General features: G+C 35.5%; 1 protein-coding gene across 1 annotated transcript in view; it reads left to right on the forward strand.

Annotated features, from left to right (window-relative positions):
• Nucleotides 1–20,710, forward strand: part of LOC148591415 (receptor-type tyrosine-protein phosphatase delta-like) — a gene marked incomplete at both ends in the record, with an annotated part of 95,050 nt that overhangs the window by 59,600 nt on the left and 14,740 nt on the right. The window contains 5 exons of the mRNA XM_088537615.1: nucleotides 11,475–11,663; nucleotides 13,662–13,679; nucleotides 15,366–15,476; nucleotides 18,957–19,226; nucleotides 19,899–20,480. Of these exons, the coding sequence (XP_088393741.1) occupies nucleotides 11,475–11,663; nucleotides 13,662–13,679; nucleotides 15,366–15,476; nucleotides 18,957–19,226; nucleotides 19,899–20,480 (1,170 nt within the window). The remainder of the gene's footprint in view (nucleotides 1–11,474; nucleotides 11,664–13,661; nucleotides 13,680–15,365; nucleotides 15,477–18,956; nucleotides 19,227–19,898; nucleotides 20,481–20,710) is intronic.

Raw genomic sequence — 20,710 nt, forward strand, 5'->3', positions numbered from 1 at the left:
TGTTTTCCGTGAAGAAAATCTGCAGCCATGGTGTTAGGGCCTTAGGGTCTTAGAGGCAGGTCCTGACACGTGCACAAACAGCTACTAAACACCAAAAAAAAAAGTATATAATAACTTTCATATTTATTTGGAAAAATCTGGGGCTTATAATTTGTTAATAAAACTTGGGAAAGATATTCCTGTGCATTGAAAAACTACAGAGATTTTCCAGGCCTAAAAATCAAGAGTTTTTTTTCTTTCCTTTTTTTTTTTTTTTTCCAAGCTCTGCTCTTTTAAGGTAACTTGTTGATGAGTTCAGAGAAATTAGATGCTATGATAGAGTATTGAAAATAACAGTGTTTATGTTCATATACCTCATCGTATTCTGAAATAATAGGAGAGCATGGATGTGTCATATTAGAAGTTATGAAACATCCTCTTCAGAACGTGTTTAAGTATCAGTGTAGACAGTCTAGGAAAGCTGATTTCAGGGCATGGTACGCAGAGCAAGAGTGCAAAACAAACCTAGCTCTAGATTGGGAAGATGTTTTCCTCATGTGACAAAGGAACTGGAAGTTACTGAAAAACAAAAAGCACACAACTTGCTTTTAATATAATTTCTTTTTTGCTGTTAGAGTTAATACTCAGAACAAGTTCCATTGTAAATCTGTGTCAAGGGGTATTTTAATGCATTAATAAAATAAAAGTGGAAGCTTTTAGCATGGATTTTAGCATGTTTATTTTCATTTTTAAGTCATCTTGAGGTAATACAAATACAACCAAAGTAAAGGTTTTATTGCTATACATTCTTTTAGCTTCCGGAAAGAATTCTTAGCTACTTCAATATTTACCATGCTCCCTACTCTTTCAAAGGGAAAACATAATAATCTTCCTTCATAACACTCTAGCCTACAGAAAAATAGTTTGGTCTCTTTTCCATGAAAGAAATGAGTTTTGTATTTAGCTACAAAACTGATGATGACTTTTATTACTAATAAAACCAGTTCCATGGTTGAAATCAAATCTAGCTCCTGTTCCCTTGTCAACCACCTTTTTGTTTCTGTGGAACAAAAGCCCTCGCTGATGTCTTTGTTTTCAAGGTATTCTTCATCTGTACCTATGTCATACAACATATTACATAGAAACACGTGTACACAGAGTTGACATGGAAGTTGTTTATTTGTGCTTATACTGACTTTTTATGTACCTGACACATGCAATACTATGCTAAGCTCAGTCTGTTCTCCTGTGTTAGTTAGAAGCTAGGAGTTGACTCTCCACAGCTGTTTGATTTCATTATCAGTACTTCACACAACAACCGCAAATATTTTCTAACATGAATTTTTTCCTTCTAATCCTTCCTATAGTTATTGTACCACCTGACATGTCCGCTCCTCCTTCTTGTGGCAGTCACATAGAATTGTTTGCGCTTTGCTCTAGCACTCTTGTCTAGGTTCACGACCTTCAACTGTTCAGAATAGCCAGGTCGTTATGTCCATGTTGGTACTATACCAACAGGATTTCATATACTTATATTAGCGGTTGGTCGTTTTCAGTTGGAGACAGGACTTCAAAAGAAAAAAAGAAAGAAAAAGAAAAGCAAAAAAAGAGAAGAGAAAAAACAAAAGTCTCAACTTTGTTATGATCATTGTTATGATCAGGTTTGATCAGCTAGATAAAAGTTGGTGGCAAAATAATAAAATAAAATAATAAAATAAAATTTGAAGAAGAGACGCCTACCTATCCTCTCCTTAAATCAAGTTAATATGCCCTAAGCAAATGCTTATAGATATCGTTGAAGATATTTTTTTTCATAGTTAGAAGATATTCACTCTGAATGTAGAATGTAATGAATTTCATTTTATGCTGCCCATCACTGGTTTTGACTTCATTATATTTTTGAGAGGTACTACTGAATTTCATTAGTATTTTAAATAATTATGATGGGCTTATAGATGTGAGCTTGATCTCAGAGTGTAGAACAGTTAAAAAATCATTTTTTTCCACATCATATTCTGAATGCCTGTTAAAAATAATAATTTTCAAATAATGCTTCCAGTTAAAAGAAGGCTATTATTTCAAATAGATCCAGTGACACTGTGCACTGTAAAGTGTATGGATCATGTAGGAATGATTCTCATGCAGTACCGTGAAATATGAAGCATTTATCTTTGTGTTTTCTCTGCTTTAGGCTGTTTTTTTCTGTCTTTAAGTCTTTGCTGACAAAGAAAAAGACAGTCAGAAATACTGTTAAATAGAAAAGATTAAAACTCTCAAACAAAGGAAATAGGATTTATCGTTGTCTGTCTTTCAGATCCTAATTCTACTATTCTTCCTAGGTTTAAGTATTTCAGTTGCAAATCTCAGCCTCTATGTACTGTATTTCATAAAGTTTTTTTTTGTACTTAGGGAATCCCGATGTTCCACTGCCAGCATCACCAGTGATTCATGTTCTCATATCAGTGCATGTTAATTTTCTGCTTTAAGGCACGTGAAAAAGTCAAGACCTTGCCTCAGATTATTGGCAATATAATGTTGTGCTGCAATTAGTAGAATAAATTGAAAGGGAATTATAGCAGAGCTGGGTAAATCCTGTTTTATTCTGCATTCGGCATGATACAAATTTATCCCCTCATCATTCTGCATTTACAGTTCCATGAATAATGTTAGCTGTTGCTGCTAGATAAGTATACAAAAGTCATGTCTGCAGTGTTGCTCTCACCCTTGCTCTTCCAGGGTGCCTGTTGAGCCTGCTCATAAGCAGTTTGCTGTAGCTCTACAGCAGCTCTGTGGTTCCCAGCACAAGTTCCCGTTCACATGGATCAGGCAGGGGCAGCTGTGGTATCCTGACTGCTCCCTCACCCTCTGCAGGTGGACCTCTGCTGGACTTACTTACTTACTCTCCCGCTAGAAAGCATGCCTGGATAATGAATGTTTTTCTGTGCACGATAACACAGAATACAAACATTATTATCTACAACAACTGTGTTTCCTATTAAATGTGAAATGTGTTAAATTCCAATCTGCTTCCATTTACTTTACTCTGGCAGCAGCAAAATTGCAGGTAGAAATTTCAGGCTGATTATTCTGCTCTTATTTGGGTGGCAGGAAATGTTGTTAATCTGTAGTAGGATGTAATTACTTACATTTATTTGTGCAGAATTATGGTTGTGACATCATGACTCCGTGAGTCTTCTCTGGGAAGAAAACCTTTAATACATTTTCTTCTCTAAGCTTTAAGAATGGATGCCATATAAAACAGGTGTTATGTAAAACATATTTCAAGCCACAGGTATTCTGTGAGCTACTATGTGAAGATCTGATGGATCTCTATATAACTCCCATCACCAATAAAGAATATTTATCAGAGAGTAGTAATTATCAAACTTGGACAGAGAATTGTGAAAAAGCATGAGTTGCACTTTTGCTTTTTAAGTAATATTTTGCAATTTTTTCTACACAGAAAGCTCTTAGGTCCATCTCTTCTAGAGGAGAAGAAAATTGATTAGTTTCTCATGTAAGAAAATACCTACAACTTCCTCATCTTGACACCTCCTTGATACAGCTATGGCTCATTCTCTCATTTTGCTCTCTTGGGCCCAACTTGAGCTCTTGCAGCTACATAGGCATCTTCATGATACCTGTGGGACAGAGGGAATGTTTTCATAGACAGAAAGAGAAATAACAGACATCTATGTCTCATATTCAGAAGGGTGGAGGGTTAGGACAAGTGTACACCCATTCCCCCAGTGGCCAGGTCATGGCAAGAGCCTCACTCTAAAGGAGTTAAAAAGAGAAATTCGGTTGTCCAGCAGTTATTGCTCCTGTTAAAAATTCCAACAAAGTCAAAGATTTTGTGTATTTTGTCAAGTGATAGTATTTTGGATTTTGTCTTTATATCAAAAATATTAGAAATGCATGATGTAGGATATAGCAGTGCTGTCTTACTCTTTCTTACTTCATCCATACATCTCCTTAAATTATAGAAAACACTCACAGTGGTGGAAAAAAACAAGCCAAACAATGAGAATGGAGTGATACATTCTAAAGTATGTATTGATATTTGTGTCAGAGTCACCTATTTATGGTCAGGGGACCATTATAAAAATTTCAAATATGCTCTTCAGTCCAGTGGAAATGAAAGCTGCATTACAGTTAGAAAAACTTAATATTTTGTATTGTTAGTGTAGTGCTAAATAATACTGAGTTTTATAGGACATCCACTTCAGCTGAGCTTTTCCAGTATTATTTGTCTGGCTTGAAAATATATCTAATCTCTCTTTTTCCTCATTCTCTTTAGCATTAGAACTGTTTTGTTTGTTTGTTTTCAATTGGCTTTTATCGTTATTTTTGCTGTTTATTGAAATACTACAGTTCTATCTAAATCTCTATATCTGAATTGGTGAATTGTCATACCAGACTCCATAAAAAATACTTGGAATGCATAGCCCTACATAATAACTTGCTGCTTATGACCCCAGCATCTTTGACTAAGGCTTAAGGGATACAATTTCATCATCCTTATTCTTCATTTCTCTTTCCTAAGCGATGAAACTCTTAGAGATATTCTGGGATATCTTTCCCTTTTCCTTTATCCCTTTTCCTTATCAAAAGGAAGATCTTTCTCTTTCCAAAATACACAAGTTTGACGTGGAGCAGATATGCAGAAAGATAGTATTATTCTAATAGGAAAACAAGATTTAAGCAAATTGGATGGTTTCTCCACTAAAGTTCCGTTGCTACCTACTTGAATTTTGCAGCTGTGATGTTAATGCAGTCAATATAGTTTATAGTTATCAGTTTGGGCTATGAAGCATTTAGGTTGCAGAAGAGTATTCGATAAAATTACAGAATTAATAATACATTGTATCTGAAACCTGTGTAAAATCAGTGGAAGATATGGCTGCAATCACCAGCTGTTACCACAAGAATCTCCTAAGGCAGTCCAATCCATTCAACTATCCTGGGTTGCTTTATCCTTCTTTTAGGTTTGTGATAGATAGATAATGCATATAGTTCAAAAGAAGAGAGAAGAAGGAGAAATAGACAACTCCTCTGCCAGACACATCTCTTACTTTTTATATCATCCTCTTTGGTGAAGCAAGAAAAAACATGTATTAGCTCTTTATTTTTTCAGTTCTAATAAGTATGTCATTAGTGTGATATTTGTTGGTTAGTGCTTAACAATCTGATATAATTACTAATAAAAGCTGTTATAAGAATTTATTAATATCAGTATTTTAACGTAGACTATTACTGAGTAGAAAGAAAAGAAGAATAAAAAAATACCTTTTGAATATGTATTCTAGACCAAACTTCGTATTCCAACTATTGCCATGAGAAAAGGGCTTTATGCACATATGAATATGTTGCTGGTCTCACTACTTACCTGCACCATAAATCTATGTGGTGGGAAAAATCTAAGATTATAGACAAGGCTGCCGTCATGACACTGTTGTATTTTTTCCCCTTTATTGGTATAAATGAAATTAAAGGGAAATAAAAATGCAGATATTAGTATGTTAAAAAAACTGGGTTAGATAGAGCAATCATGCCCTCTCTTAATCCGCATTCTTGGCAAACCCCAATTTAACTCTGATTTAGTGCAATCCTAATCCTAACCCTGTCTGGAAACTAGGGCTCAAATTAGGAATGGTAATCATGAAAATTTATATCACTCTCCTTTGCTGTGCTTTTACATGTTATTCTCCAATGCAAAATGCATGTAGTTGGATTTCTGTGAATTTCTGTATGACAATATGTGGCATGCTGTATGCCATATCTGTATGTGTGGAGATTTACTATTATCTTTCTGTAAATGTATGATTCCATGCACTTAAAACACTACTTCACATTTTCTCTGCTTTTTATTTCCTTTTCTTCTTTTTTTTTTTTTTTTCATTATCATTATCATAACTCTGGCCCGTAAGAAGGATGAAGAATTCTCTTCATCTTTTGAGATGTCGCCTTTTCTATTCACCTTTCTTTTCCCAGTGAGCAATACAGAGGTAACCAAAGGTTCGGGCTTGCCCAAATTTGAGCTTACAACATTCTAGTGATAATGTTTTGCTGCAAACCAAGACTTCTGCTGAGCACAAATGTGAGACCTTATGTTGAAGCCTAAATTATGACTTTCCAAATATTAATCCTTGTTGTTCAGTGTTTAATTGTTAAATGAGAGCTATTGGTATGAGAGACAGGCCTCATAGAAAAGAGCTTGCCTTACATAGTCTTTAATTCAGCACATGTTGAGAACTGGCAAAAGAAAGTACAAATTCCTTTTATATTTTTGTATTCTTCCTAAAGATAACTAATATCAAAGACTCAATGTACTCATTTATTAAAACAGAGGACTTATTTAAGGCAAAATGCTAATAACAGTGAATGTCAACTGACTTAATGCAATGTGAAATTGCTGCCTCAACACTCATACGAATGCTAATTCAGTCTGAGTGACTCTGTGTTCTGTTATATATAGACATTATTTTGCAATTTGGGGGATAGTTGCATACAGAGCTATCAAACAAATTGTTTTCTTTTTCATCGAAAGTGCTTGGTCCACCCCTTCAATATGTGAAGCTTTTTTTTTTTTTTTTTTTTAATGTATGTGTTTCAGTCAGGTGGTGTGGACAACTTGTGTTGTGTTGAATATCTGGCAAATGTTAGCAGATCATCTTGTCACTATCCAATTTCCTTTAGTTGTGTAATATAATTGTTTGAAATTTAAGATAAATCCCTGTGGATACCTATCCTTTTCCTCTAGTGCAGTTATTATTACCTTCTTGCAGTTATTTATAGCAAGCACAGCTAAGTTAAAGTATCCATCTGAATATAATAATTTTGAACAGAAGAGCCCGTAAAAAGAATTTATAGTGTGTTCATAATTATTCTTTTTTGGCAGAATTTTACTTTGTAAATTATTTCAGTAGGAATAATGTTTATTAACTGGCAAATTTCTGATTCTTTAAATCATTTCAATCCAAGTTACTCTCTTATTTATAATTAGAAACTGCTTCATTTGTAGTTTTTATTTTATTTGTATGCGTATTTAGTGCGATACTAGCACAGAATACTAACTCAGTAGTACGGAATACTAACTTTGCTGCAAAATCTTGATTTTACTCTTCTCATCCCCGCCCACCCCCTCCTTTTTATTTTACTGTTTTCAATCCTGTGCTCTGTTAAATTGCAGGAAGAATGATTTTGAATAATATGGTCATGATGTCAAAACAGGACAAATTATATGCTGCTGCCATCTGGAATAGTGAAAATAAAAGCTTTATTTACACTGTTCTTTGAAATAATAAACTTTATTGCAGCAATTTATCTTCAGTATCTATAGTTTATTCTGAGAAGACTCCATGTGTGCCTTTTTATTCTATGAGTTGCAGAAGGACTAAAATTTGCCAGTAGCAAAGCCATCAGTGAATCTTGAGTAATTGATTCACATAAGGGAACATTTTTGAAAGGCACAGTAAAATACTGGATACAGTCCAGAACTATCTTAAGTTACACAGATTAAACTATGGGTCAGTGCATCTATTCTGAAACATGTACACATAGTTAATGGGGAAGGATATGTATCTGTTTTGCTATCAACCATTGCTTCTTATCAACCATCTACCTATACCCTGGTGTTACTACCTTGCCTTCCTGGCAAAGCACAAATATATCTTAAGTGAGAAAAATACTCATAGCATTCTGAATTCCTCAGATTGTCAGGGACAATCAGCAAGGTAGGCATAGAGAAATCAAGGTTTTAAAGCTGAATCTGTTTTTAAAAGCTGCCACTCTTCCTATTTCCATCACAGACTAGTCATGATCAGGAAAAAATATTCAAAATGTCAGGAAAGCATTGTGTCATAAGTATGGGGAAAAGTTGGTTGTGTTGCTCTTTCTTTGCCCAGTGTTATATGGCTGGGTAGATTAAAGATAAAGAGGCGTTTCAAGACTTGCTTTTATTTATTTATTTTTTCCTTCTACCTTTACTACCACAGGTTTTAAGCCTTACTGTCTCCTGATTTTTTTCATAAGAATATTTTCTAGGGTATCTAAAAAAACCATATCCATTGGGAAGTTTGGAAAAAATGATTTTTCAAAGGCTCCTGAGGTACCTGGAGAAGTTTTGGACATGTATTTTTAAGGCCTGAAATTTTGAAATTATCTATCTTCAGTGATGAAATTGGAAGCTGTTTCTTTTTCCTTGATTCACACAATCTGTGAAGAAACTTCCTTAACATCTTAGTATACCCTTGACTTTTGATGGTTCCTGTTAGATAATGCATTATTTTCAAACACATGCTACGTGAGAATTACTCCTTTCGACTACATCTTACAGCATATTCATCTAGGTATATGCTTTATAGATTCTGCTTTAGGGACACGTAGTCAGATGATGGCTGGATTCAATTCAGTATTTTCTGATTATTTCTGATGCTACCTTTTACTGTTAATAACTGCCTCTTCTGAGGAGCTCTGATAAGGGAACAATCTGTAGGCCAAGAGGAGGAGAATCCTCTGTAGCTGGTGCACTTAGGTATTGGAATCATTAAAAACAGTCCTATAGAAAAATATATTAGTTCTTTTAGTGCATGATTTCAGGCAAGATAACAACCTTCAGAATGGGGTCATCTTGTGATTGCAGTGTAGAAATACAGGAGAGGGGGAAGGAAAAGAAAATAATTGTGCTACAGAAATTACAATTATTGAGAATACCATGTTTGCACTTGCCACTAGAAAAGGAGCTCTGGGCAGACTTCCTTTTGTGAAAATTTTAAGTTGTACACTGTCAGCAAAACATATAGTGTGTTATTGAACAAATCTGTGCTGAAAACAGAATTTTCAGGTAAAACAAAGAAAAATACAGAAACCCAATTAAACTAAGTCTTCTTTTTTTGTATCGCTTCTTTTTGATACATCCTAATTTAAGTTGAAATGACGATATTCTAAAATGCCATATCTTCAAAATTACTACTTATGCACAAGTTGAGTTTGAGCCACTAGTGTAAATAATGTTGTATTTTGGTGAAGGCAAGTTGAGCTCTAACCCAGGTGCAACGTCACACTAAATTATGTTTTGGCAATAGAGATTAAAGTGCTTTGTCCATAATTGTAGCTGAGAAGGGAAGCACTTCGACATAACTTGCAATAGAGGTAAAAGTCTCAGATAATTTTTTTCTACATATGAGCAAACAGACTGAGGCATGAATAGGAGGTTTAGAAATACCTTCCAAGAACAACCCTATTAGAAAACAAAGAAATACAGTTTCATATAATACTCTTGTAAGGGTAAGCAGTCTTTGCCTTAATCTATAGTTTAGATCATGTAGCTTTTTGAATTTATAGAGCTCTCCCAGCAATTGGAAATGATGCTAGAATAGCTTTAATACCTACAAAGAAATGTAGCATTCATAGTGACTCATGGTAAGACACCTAATGCCCAACAGATTCAGATAAAGCCATATTGTATCTGTCTTTCTAAACGAAATATGCTTACATATCCGACTCACTAAGCACAAGGACAAAGTAATCTGCCTTTTGCTGGCCTCTCAAAATGACAGTATCAAATGGTGTTGAGGTCAAGTCTGATTTAAATTGTGGATGAATTAGAAACTAATTCACTACAACTGAATATTCATATGAAACAGTGGTATATACTGCAATTTAGAACCTAATAAGCTTATTAGTGAGTAGTAGAAAATATTTTTCTTTTCACCTTGTGTAAAATCGTAAAACTACCAATATATCACAAATTTGTGATACTTATTTTCTCTATTACTGTGGCTGAGAGGCGGTTGCTCATTGATATGATGCTCAACTCTGTTGCACAGTGTGTTTGGTGATCTGTCAAACTTGGTGTCATGAAACTGTAAGGACAGTTTTATACAAATCACTAATAAATTTAGGGGGAAAAAAAGCAATTAACATTTTAAAAATGAAATCCACTGAGATAAGCATTCCAATTAGAAATTCCATTTTTTCCCCAGTCCATTTTACGTTGAATTTTGGGTTTTATTGCCAAATACCTGAAAGCCAGATTGGAAATAAGCCACAACTGTCAAAGTACAACAGTTCTGGGTATTTGAATTTGTTACATTGTGATATTTCTCATGAAAATTTAATGAAGAGCATTCATTCTAATAGGTTCTATGCATAAGGGGGACCGATGGAATTTAATTACCCTTATTAAAAATAAGAAAAGAAAGCTCATTATTACTCCATCTCATTAGTATGCAACATAGATTATCTTTGTTGTGTACTTGTGTATCTGCAAAAGGGACTCAGGAGTGTTCTTTAGGAGCTAAGAAACGAAAGGTCGTGAAAATGCATTTAAACACTTAATCTGTGTCACAAGTCAAATCTTGTCAGTTTTGCCCAAAGTAAAGACTTCGTGTTTATAAATGGATCTGTAATGTACATTAATTTGAGAAGAGCCTATAGCTAGTGAAGCATTTGACACTTACCACTGATTGGTAGAGATACTGGCTGTGATGAGCAAAGCAGGCTTACAGGGAGCTAGGCTGACTATACAAGAGCAATTTTTATTTATTTATTTTAAGTCTGTTTATGTCCCTGGCGACTGCAAAGCAAGTTGGGTACAATTTCTTGCTACACCTTCTTCAAAAAAACTGGAGACTTCCCTGACATTATTTATAAAGATCATGCAGTTTCCATGCAAAGAAAGTTGACATGAAATAACTCTTCCTGTGCTTCTCGTCTTACCTGCTAGAATGAGTGGTTCTAAGAGGGCTAATTGCAGTTGTTCAGTATTTCTCAAGGTGATATTTCACTATTGACAACACTAGGACAAGTGTTTTTGACTGTAACAGAGTGATTTGGTTAACATAACTGTATTGACTTAAAAGCGCTGAAGTTTGATACTTGCATAGCCACAAAGTCTGTGTTATCTCAGTGGTTTGCAAACTCGAAATACTTTCACACTCACAGTACTTCTCTGGGGTTGTAAAGCATTGTTATCCGTCATTGATGCCCGTAACACACATGTTAAATGTTAAGACCAACAACAGATAGGTATTTTGTGAAAAAACAAAAGTACTAGCTGATTTCTGGGCGAGATCCCAGATGCATCGTCATGCTTCTTGTTGTGCTTATCTGACAGGAAGAAGGGAATTTTTCACACTATTCCACATACTACCAAGCAACATCTTGGTTAAAAAATAATGTTTTAGTGGAAATCAAATGAATATTCACAATATGGAGAGTCTAAGCTGTTTCAATTCATTTTATAGCTAATTGTAAAGTTTGTATAAGTAATTCTAAAATCTGCTTGTTTTATGGAGCTTTCATTTTGTATCGACATGTGGACCACTGTAAGTGACCAAAATACTGCCTGAGGGTCTGTTTTTACCTCAATTCTTTGAATATTGGTTGTTTCTAGGGGTTGTTTTCACGATAAACAGTCAGGCAGGCAGGCTTTTCAGGAGTCACTAGAAAGCTAAAATGAAATCCTGCATAATCGTGCATTTGTTTTGCAGAGGATCAGATTCCCAGGGGTTTCCCCACCATTGATATGGGTCCACAGCTGAAGGTGGTTGAACGGACTCGTACAGCTACTATGCTATGTGCAGCCAGTGGCAATCCTGATCCTGAAATAACTTGGTTCAAGGATTTCCTACCTGTCGACACAAGCAACAACAACGGCCGCATCAAGCAGTTACGATCAGGTAGGGTCTTGTTACTGTTTCCACTAACGCCCAGAGTTGTTCTCTCTCACCTTTTCTTTCTTTTCCTTCTTTCCTTTTTAATTTTTTTTATTTATAGGTAATAATTTCTCTTCCTCCTCTCTTTTCTGTGTTACTGAGTGTGTTGTCCATGTCTGTGATGTTGTCATAGCCTTTTCTAGAGTCTGTCAGTGTGTTTTGCAGCTTCTGTTTACTCCACATTGCTCACTGCTGTGACTGTACTTTTTGGTAATTTTTTTCTTTACTGCTTTTTGCAGTACTTGATAGATCCATTTTCTCCTCTTTCTTTCTTCTTTCCTTTTAATTTTTTTTAACAAATTTCTTTCAACATTGGACTTCATTCAGATATTGCAAGGAGTGCCAATGGTTATGTTCATCAAAACCAAAACCTGCATATTAGACACTTTAATTAAAACTTTAAATGTGTTTTGTGCTGTCTTTTCCACATTTGACTCCACCAAAGATTAGACAGTTTGGACACATCTTCTTTCCTCTCACAAGTACATAAAACACAATACTTTTTCCCCTGCACAATTATATCTTTTTTTTTTTTAAAAAAAAGGAAATTAAAAAAAAAAAAAAGGAAAAGAAATTCTTGGGTAACCTTTGGAATTAAGATTTGTTTTGTTTTTGTTTTTATTTGTTTTTCTGGCTGAGCATTTTTCCACACATTTAGCCACAGTAGTGCGCGCCCATGCAAAGCTTTACAAATCCTATGTTGTCTGGATCTACAGAAGCCTGCTTTTGGTGTAGAATCCAGCTTTTGCTGCTCTATTTCTCTTTGCCCCTTGGACCTCCCTAGCAGTCCTTTCACTCTCCTCCCACCCTAGTTTATTCTTTTGCTCTCTTTAGATTAACAAAAAATGAAAACAAAAAGCCTCTAAATTTATAAAGCTTAAACTTTATCCCTAAGTAATATAATGGGGATATAATGAACTTTTGTCTTTGGCAATTGTAGTAGATATCATTGTAGAATCTAAGTTGTTTAATCACGTGTCTTCCCAAAATTCTCAGCTTTTGACCTGTCCTGTGATGTTAAATCGTCTTGTTAACTGACTCTTTGCTTGTTGTCAGCAGAACTGTGTAAATTAACCTTCTGTTAATGTAAATTAAGAATTAATTTTTCACATGTAACATAGTGATTTAGTATATAAAGCTTTAACTGAAAACTTTGTACCAAATTATAAGGAATATAATAATATTTTTATGCTGTCTTTCTTCTCTCCGTATTTAAATCTCCAGAATCTATTGGTAAGTGCTTAGTTCTGAAGCGCACTTCACCCCACTAATTTCCATATTCAGATTATTATTATTATTATTATATTATGATTACTATTATTATTCTTAAAATGCATGGCATGCATTTTACTAACAGTCAGTGTAGTCACCAGATCCTTTTAGTGGCGCACACGCACACCTCCACAGAAATGTTGTCGTATCAGTACTAGCAACACCTAGATGAGACAATACACATTTATCACATAGATGTAGCACAGTAAATGCCATAATCCAGCCTAAACTACAGTGTTTGTTTCCAGATAACCTTCAGTGTATCCTCTCTTTCTATATATATATAGATTTTATATATATATATATATTTAAATAGAATATAGAATATCCAGTATTTTCCCAAATTATGTAATAAGTACAGTATTGTGAAGTTTCCTTTAAGTACTTGAGGGATATTCAATATATATCTAACCCAATATAACCAAACCCGTAAGAGCTCAGAGGCTACTCTGAGAATGGCAGTGCAGCCAATTGTAGCCTTTGCCCTTTGTGGTACAATGCAACTTGCTTTTATAACCTGATAATACTATCTAATATATTCCTGTTTTAACAGTATAGTAAAAGTTTCTCTTAAGACCTTATTTAATTCTGTAAATCTAATTTGATTCTTCTTCCAAAGCCCTAGCCTCCTTCTTCTCGTACTAATGCTTCTTCTTTCTAATCTTATTTGCATTCATATTATCCACCCAGGTGGTACACCAATAAGAGGTAAGAGTGCTGAACTAACGTTCACAGAATGATCTTACTCATTCTTTCTGTCCTTTCATCCATCTCATGTTTGTCCTGTTTTTTTTTTTTTTTAGAAAAAAAAAAAAAAAACACAGAAATGTTCATCATCTTATTTTTTTTTTCCTTTGTCCAGTTTGGTTATGATCAGTGACTCTCATATTGTGACCTTTCTTTCTGCCCAATCCCCTTTCCTTTCCCTTTTTTGTTTGTTCATTAAAAAAATAAAGAAATGATAATTTAATTTGTGATATGCTTCAAAGAAAGCATATCCTGGTCTTCTGGCCATAGCCCAGTCACAGCGTACCATTTGTCCCTCTTTTTTCTTTTTCTTCTTCTTCTTCTTCTTTTTCTTCTTTTTCTTCTTTTTCTTCTTTTTTTTTTTCTTTTTTCTTTTTTTTCCTTCCTCTTTTTCTTTTTTTTTTTTGTCCAACTGGAGCAAAAAAAGATCATTTTTTTTCTTCCTTAGCTGTTCTTGTCCTGGACCAAAGCCAAGATGGTCTGGAGAACAGTAGCAGACATGCAGAAGACAACATGGATTACCTTCTTTTTATCTTATCTTTCAAATAAGGTTTTTGTTTTTGTTCTTTCTTCTTCAATGCTTTTTTTTCTTTTAACTTCATAAAGTTGAAAACCGTTTCCCCCCCTACAAGATTGCAGAAATGTTTTTTCCTCCTTTGTTGTTTTTTTTTTTTTGGTTTTCTTTTTCTTGGAGTTATCTCATCTCTGGATTTTTGGAACTTCTAATCTACAGGCTTTGGAACTGAAAGGTTGATGACTAATTCTTGGTGGTATGTGGTATTGTTGGTTTTTGATACTTTGGCAAAAATGTTGACTTCTTTTGTAATTCTTGTTTTGTATTTTTTTTGGGTTTTGTGACACCACACTGCTAATCCCACTTGTGGATTTTGATGGGTGTCTGAGGGGGGGGCCCTTCTATGGTCCACAGCAGTGGTTGGTTGGTTCTTCCTTGTTGGCATAGACCATGCTTTTTAACATTTTTATCTTCTAATTCAACTGCTCTTTGTTTTTCAGCAAGCGTACTTTAAGATTGTAAGTTGTGGAAAACTGTCTTTCTTTTCTTACCAATCTGCATGTCTTAAGGGAGTCTTGTTTCTTTAAGAGAATATTTTGATAATTATAAATAACTAATGTGGTTTCTTTTTTTCACTTCAAGCAGCCTTTTTGGTTCTTGCTGCACATTTTTGGCTTTCTTCAGCAGAAGAGTTCTTGAAGCCTGTCCTGCTTTTTTGCGAGTACCACCTTTTGTACTACTTTTGTTACAAAATCAAAGCAATAAAATAAAAATCAAAAATCTATAATGACCCAAATACTTAATCTCTTTTGTTTAATTTAAAAGCCATTCTTCCTTGAAGCAGTCTCACCCATCTTCATTTTAATGGTCTAGGAAAGAACGTATTGTTTAGAGAGGGGTTGTTTTGCCAAATGAAAATTGTTTTCCTGTGCTAGCACTGATGATGTGAAAAAAATAATCTCTTTGTTTTTTTCATTGCATCATTTTCTGTCTGTGCACCTTAGCAAGAAAGTGAACCGACGTTGAGTGGACCTTCGCATACAAGCTTTTCATATTGTTAAGCGGTATATTGTTATGGTTACAAAAAGCCTTCTCTGACTGTTTCTTTGGCAATGTATTTTATATGTATACAGGTGCTCTCCAAATTGAACTCAGTGAAGAATCTGACCAAGGCAAATATGAATGTGTTGCAACCAACAGTGCGGGTACACGCTATTCTGCCCCTGCCAATCTATATGTCAGAGGTAGGAATGACATAACCCTGACATCCACGTTTCATTCAGGTTCAGGGCTGATAAGATACTCTCAGGATCTGTGCAGTTACCACTGTAAAAATCAAATGCCATGGTAAATATGTCAGTAGCAAAATATATTTTAAAATGTAGAAGAAAGGGTTGGGATTTGTTTTGCTTTTTTTAAGCACTCTTGAGTCCAGTCTATCCTGTGGGTTAAGGTTTGTAAGTATATTTATATTTTTACATCTTGACTTCTATTTTTCCTGCATTGGGTTAGAATGTGCTTTGCATTTATTTTCTGTTACTGTTTTTTTTGTTGTTGTTGTTGTTTTCTTTTCTTTTCTTTCAAACTCCTGAGGTGACTGCTCGGTGTGCTACTAATCAGCTCTGAGTGTAACCCAAGGCATTGAGGTGTATGCCTACCTGATCTCTGCTTCTTAATTGCAAAGGACAAGCTTCTAACTATAAAATAACGTTTATGCAGAGCACGACTGTATTTTCTTCTTTTCTATATCTTCTTTATATATATGTATGTATATATATATATATTTATTAACTTTAGTGTAAGACTTGTGAGTGTAGCATGTGTCAGAATAGTGGTTAATTGGCAATATCTTTTAAAAAAATGAGCTGTCTGTGTAACAGGCATGATTAAAAAGGAAGCAATTACTTTCATCTGTAAAGTAGTAGAAATGGTTAATTTTTTTAACTTATGAAAATATGTCTTTGGTTTAAATAGAAAGAAGGACTTTCTTTCGGGCAGTATTTCCAGCAGCTGTAGATTTTTTCTGTGCAATAAAGGCTGTAACTTGTTAGCTATATGCATACATACATACGTACATACATATGTATACATATATGTGTGTGTGTTTACAATATAAAGGGATGGGTGGGGGAAATAGGGCTGAAAACATAAGCAGCTGTAAATTGCAATGTAGGGTAGATGAGCTTACCAAAAATACCTAGCTTGATTTTGAAATTTTTGTCAGAGCTCATTTTTCAAACAGCTTGTTCTGTTTGGTATGTTCTAAGTCTTTTGGCTAAATAAAAAATAAAAAATAAATAAAAATAAAAAATAAAAAAGGTTTCTTCGTTGCAACATCCCTGGAAAGCTATTTGATCCTTTTTTTTTTTATTTTTCTTCTCCAACGTACTGATTTTCCTGTACTGCATGAGGCATGCATACCTTTTTATCCAAAGCAAAATTTCAAAATGATGCTAGTTATTGTTTCTAACACCGTTGTAGCTGTGGAAAAAATGCTAACTTTTCAAGATGAGGTAGGAAGGTTTAATTAGAACGAGTAGAGATGTTCAAGTAGCCGTTGAAAGCCTTGATATGGCCTTTTTACTCTCTCTGTGTTTCCCTTGTTTTTCTCCTTTCCTCATTTCATTGTGTTCTGCATCAAACCCCCTACATCCCTCAGAGCTGCGAGAAGGTTGGTGTGTTTTTTACTTTTTACCCACCTTACAAAACTCTTAATTAAACCAATAACAAAGAATACAAATGAAATGAATGTAGCAGCATTGTGGCATTTTTTAAGTTAATGTTACGTTTAAGCGAAGAATGCCCTGTTCATGGCTTTTGATGAGTGCTAGTATCTAACTGTTGTGCATGACAAGAGAGAATGAGCCTGGATGCATGGCAACCTTTTTAGCTTTAACACTAGTGTCTGGTAAAGTTGGTCAGTGTTCCTGCTTTTTTCTTCCCTTTTAATTTTCTTGTTTATACTGATGCCTGCTTCTCAAAGAATGGTTTCTTGCAGTCGCTTTTATAAACACCCCAAGCATGAAGACTAAACTCTCCTATGTCTATAAGGATTCTGTTCAACACAACAAATTCCTCATTGCCTGCCGCTTGCTTTGTGTGGCCTCTCTGAATTGGCCGCTTACGGCATGTTTTGCTCTTTGCTTGTTCCCTTTCTACCTGTCATTCACTCATGAGGCCATCGCAGTAAGCCCTTTTGAATCCATAGAAGATCACAGAAATTTAACTAAACCCATTGGAAAGGTTTCAGACTAATACGGTGTTTATTGTTCTTTTTTTCTACTCACTCATAGTCTTTTATTTTACTTTTATTTTTGCTGAATTAAAGCCGTGCCTATGATTAGCCTCTATTGAGCCCAAATAAATACAGTTTAAAGTACATTCTCCAATGAAAGGCCTAAATACAAACCTACCTCTCTCAGCCACCTCTCTCTCTTTGCCTCCCACACACACACGCACACCACTGAGAGTATTTGAAGCAGGAACACTGATCTGTTATTGCCTGGTAATTTTCTCGGTGTTGTGTTTGCTTAAATAATAACTATTCTGTTAGTGCAATGTCCTGCTATGTGTTTAAGGTCTGCTGCCCCTTACTATCAACGCAGAGATGTCTGATATTATTGATCCTTATAGCTGACTTTGCTTTTCCTTAATTGTGAGCACAGTGGAATCCTGAGTGTTAAATGTTCTGCTATTTTCCCAGTGGCCTTGCCTAACAGTTGCTTTTTAACCACCTCAACTTGATTTGATTTCCTTCTCCCTCAGACTCTATCCTCCTCTTAAATTCCTGTTTCTGTCAGCCTATCCTATTTCCACTTCTTTTACGCTTTCTTTCCTCATCCATTATGTTTTCTGAGTTTAGTTCCTTTTCTTCCCACCATTTTTACTCTCCAACATTTTCCTCAGCATGGTTCTCTGTCAATTCTCCCATTTGCTTGCATGCATGACAAAAATCCAGTACTTTGTACTGGCCTTGTCTAGTTCCTTTTCTGTGACTACATATATATATAAATATATGTATATGTATATATATGTATATATATATATATTTGTATCTGTGTGTAATTATATATATATATATTTTCTATGTTTGTTTCAGTGTTAGTGTGAGGTCTTGAGGCTGCATCCACTTTTGAGTCTGAAAGCAAATCTAATTGCACATTCAGTGTACTGTAGGCAATGTGTTCCAGGACTGTGATGTGGCGATGTGGCCTGGCACATTTATTCACATCAACTGGAAGTACGCAGCATTGAAGTTGGTTTTGGTACTCAACTCTAGCATGCTGTTGACCCTCCAGTTTTTTTCTGTGCATATATGTATGTATACGCTTATGAAATACATGCATATATATGTGTGTGTGTGTGTGTATGCGCGCGCGTGCCCGCGCGCCCATGCGTGTGTGTGCGCGTGTGTGTGTGTGTATCTTTTGCATGGTGTTTGTGTATTGTTAGTATATAGCTAGTTAACTGTGGAGCCCTAATAGGTCTGAAACAGCTGTTGTGTGAATGTGCCTAGTAATATCTTCAAGTTAATATAGAATAATTCACATCGTGTGCAGACAATATTCTTGTTTAGTTATGTATTTCTTTTATATATATTTTCTGGCAGATCATAATAATTCATTAAAATGTTAAATTGTGTCTGTACACTGCATGTAGTCTATATGCAAGACTCAGTTTCTCTTTTTGTATATGTTATTACGTTTTTCTGTGTTTTGTTCCAGTTCGACGGGTCCCACCGAGGTTCTCTATACCCCCTACCAATCATGAGATCATGCCTGGCGGGAGTGTAAATATCACCTGTGTTGCGGTGGGGTCACCAATGCCATATGTGAAATGGATGCTAGGAGCAGAAGATTTGACACCTGAAGATGATATGCCAATAGGGAGGAACGTCCTTGAGCTTAATGATGTCAGGCAGTCGGCAAACTATACTTGTGTTGCTATGTCTACACTTGGTGTTATAGAAGCAATAGCACAGATAACTGTCAAAGGTATATGCTGAGATTTGCTTCAATCTTTCATTCATTCTCCATATTCAGAGTCAATATATTGCACTGAAAAGACTATGTGCTTCTTAAATCAAGAAAGTAATCATTCTGACCATCACTAGCATATCCAGGAAAAAAAGATTCAGACAGTGCTAATCAATAAATTAATTGTAGCATTCCATCATTCACTTGTGTTTAGCTTTTAGCCTTTATTTTAAGTAAATGAAGGACCATCTCACATATCTGTCAACATCAAGAGTCTGAAAACCAGTCATTTGGTTTTTGTGGCTGGTGGGAGTCTAAGTACAATATATACTGTGTGACTGGAAAACAAGTGCTCCAAACACATCCAAGAATCACACTGTGGTGCTGCACTGTCTCTCTGTAAAGGCATTTTTCTGTGTATGCTCTAGAGACCTCATGTGAAAGTCAGTATCATGGATTTATATGGAAGCATTTTGTTGTAGAAGGTCTTCTCATAGGCCTCTGGAATAAATCACAACTGCCGAAAGAGTGCTAAGAAAAATTTAAATTCTAAATAAAGGAAATAAAGGAACACTTCCTCTCCATTTCAATCTTTTTTTTTCTTTTTTTTTTTTCTTTTTTTTTTAAGTTTCAATGCGTAATAATTGGTATTACGTAGTCCTGATTGTATTTTTTGGTGTTTGTCTTTAGCCTTACCCAAACCTCCTGGAACTCCCATGGTGACAGAAAGCACAGCAACTAGCATAACCTTGACTTGGGATTCTGGAAACCCGGAGCCAGTCTCTTACTACATAATCCAACACAAACCCAAAAACTCTGAGGAGCCATATAAAGAAATTGATGGGGTGGCCACAACACGCTACAGCGTGGCTGGCCTAAGCCCTTATTCAGAGTACGAATTCCGGGTGGTTGCTGTCAATAACATTGGACGAGGTCCTCCCAGCGAGCCCGTGTCCACCAGGACCTCTGAGCAAGCACCTTCAAGTGCACCACGGAATGTGCAAGCCCGTATGCTGAGCTCTACCACCATTCTGGTGCAGTGGGAAGAACCCGAGGAGCCTAACGGACAAATACAAGGCTACCGCGTTTATTACACCATGGACCCCACTCAACATGTCAACAGCTGGACAAAACACAATGTGGCCGACAGCCACATTACCACTATTGGCAACCTAGTGCCCCAGAAAACATACTCCGTGAAGGTTCTTGCCTTTACTTCTGTTGGGGATGGACCGCTTTCTAGTGACATTCAAGTCATCACTCAAACAGGAGGTAAGCCAGCAGTGTACAGAATTTGAGAAAAAAAAAAACCTAAATACATGCAGAAATGCTGTGTTTTGAGTTTGCTAATGTTCAGAAATGATTAGCTGTCAGAAGTAGCCACAATTTCCTGGGGCTGCTTTTGCACATCACCTTTTCTCAAATACACAGTACAGGTTTTCTTTGACAAGAGGACCTTATCCCTCCTCACACACATTTAATTTTCCACTCTTTTGATTTTT

Source organism: Tinamus guttatus, unplaced genomic scaffold, assembly GCF_059628265.1.
Source record: "Tinamus guttatus ecotype Peru unplaced genomic scaffold, ASM5962826v1 Tinamus_guttatus_pri_ptg000826l, whole genome shotgun sequence".
Classification (NCBI taxonomy): domain Eukaryota; kingdom Metazoa; phylum Chordata; class Aves; order Tinamiformes; family Tinamidae; genus Tinamus; species Tinamus guttatus.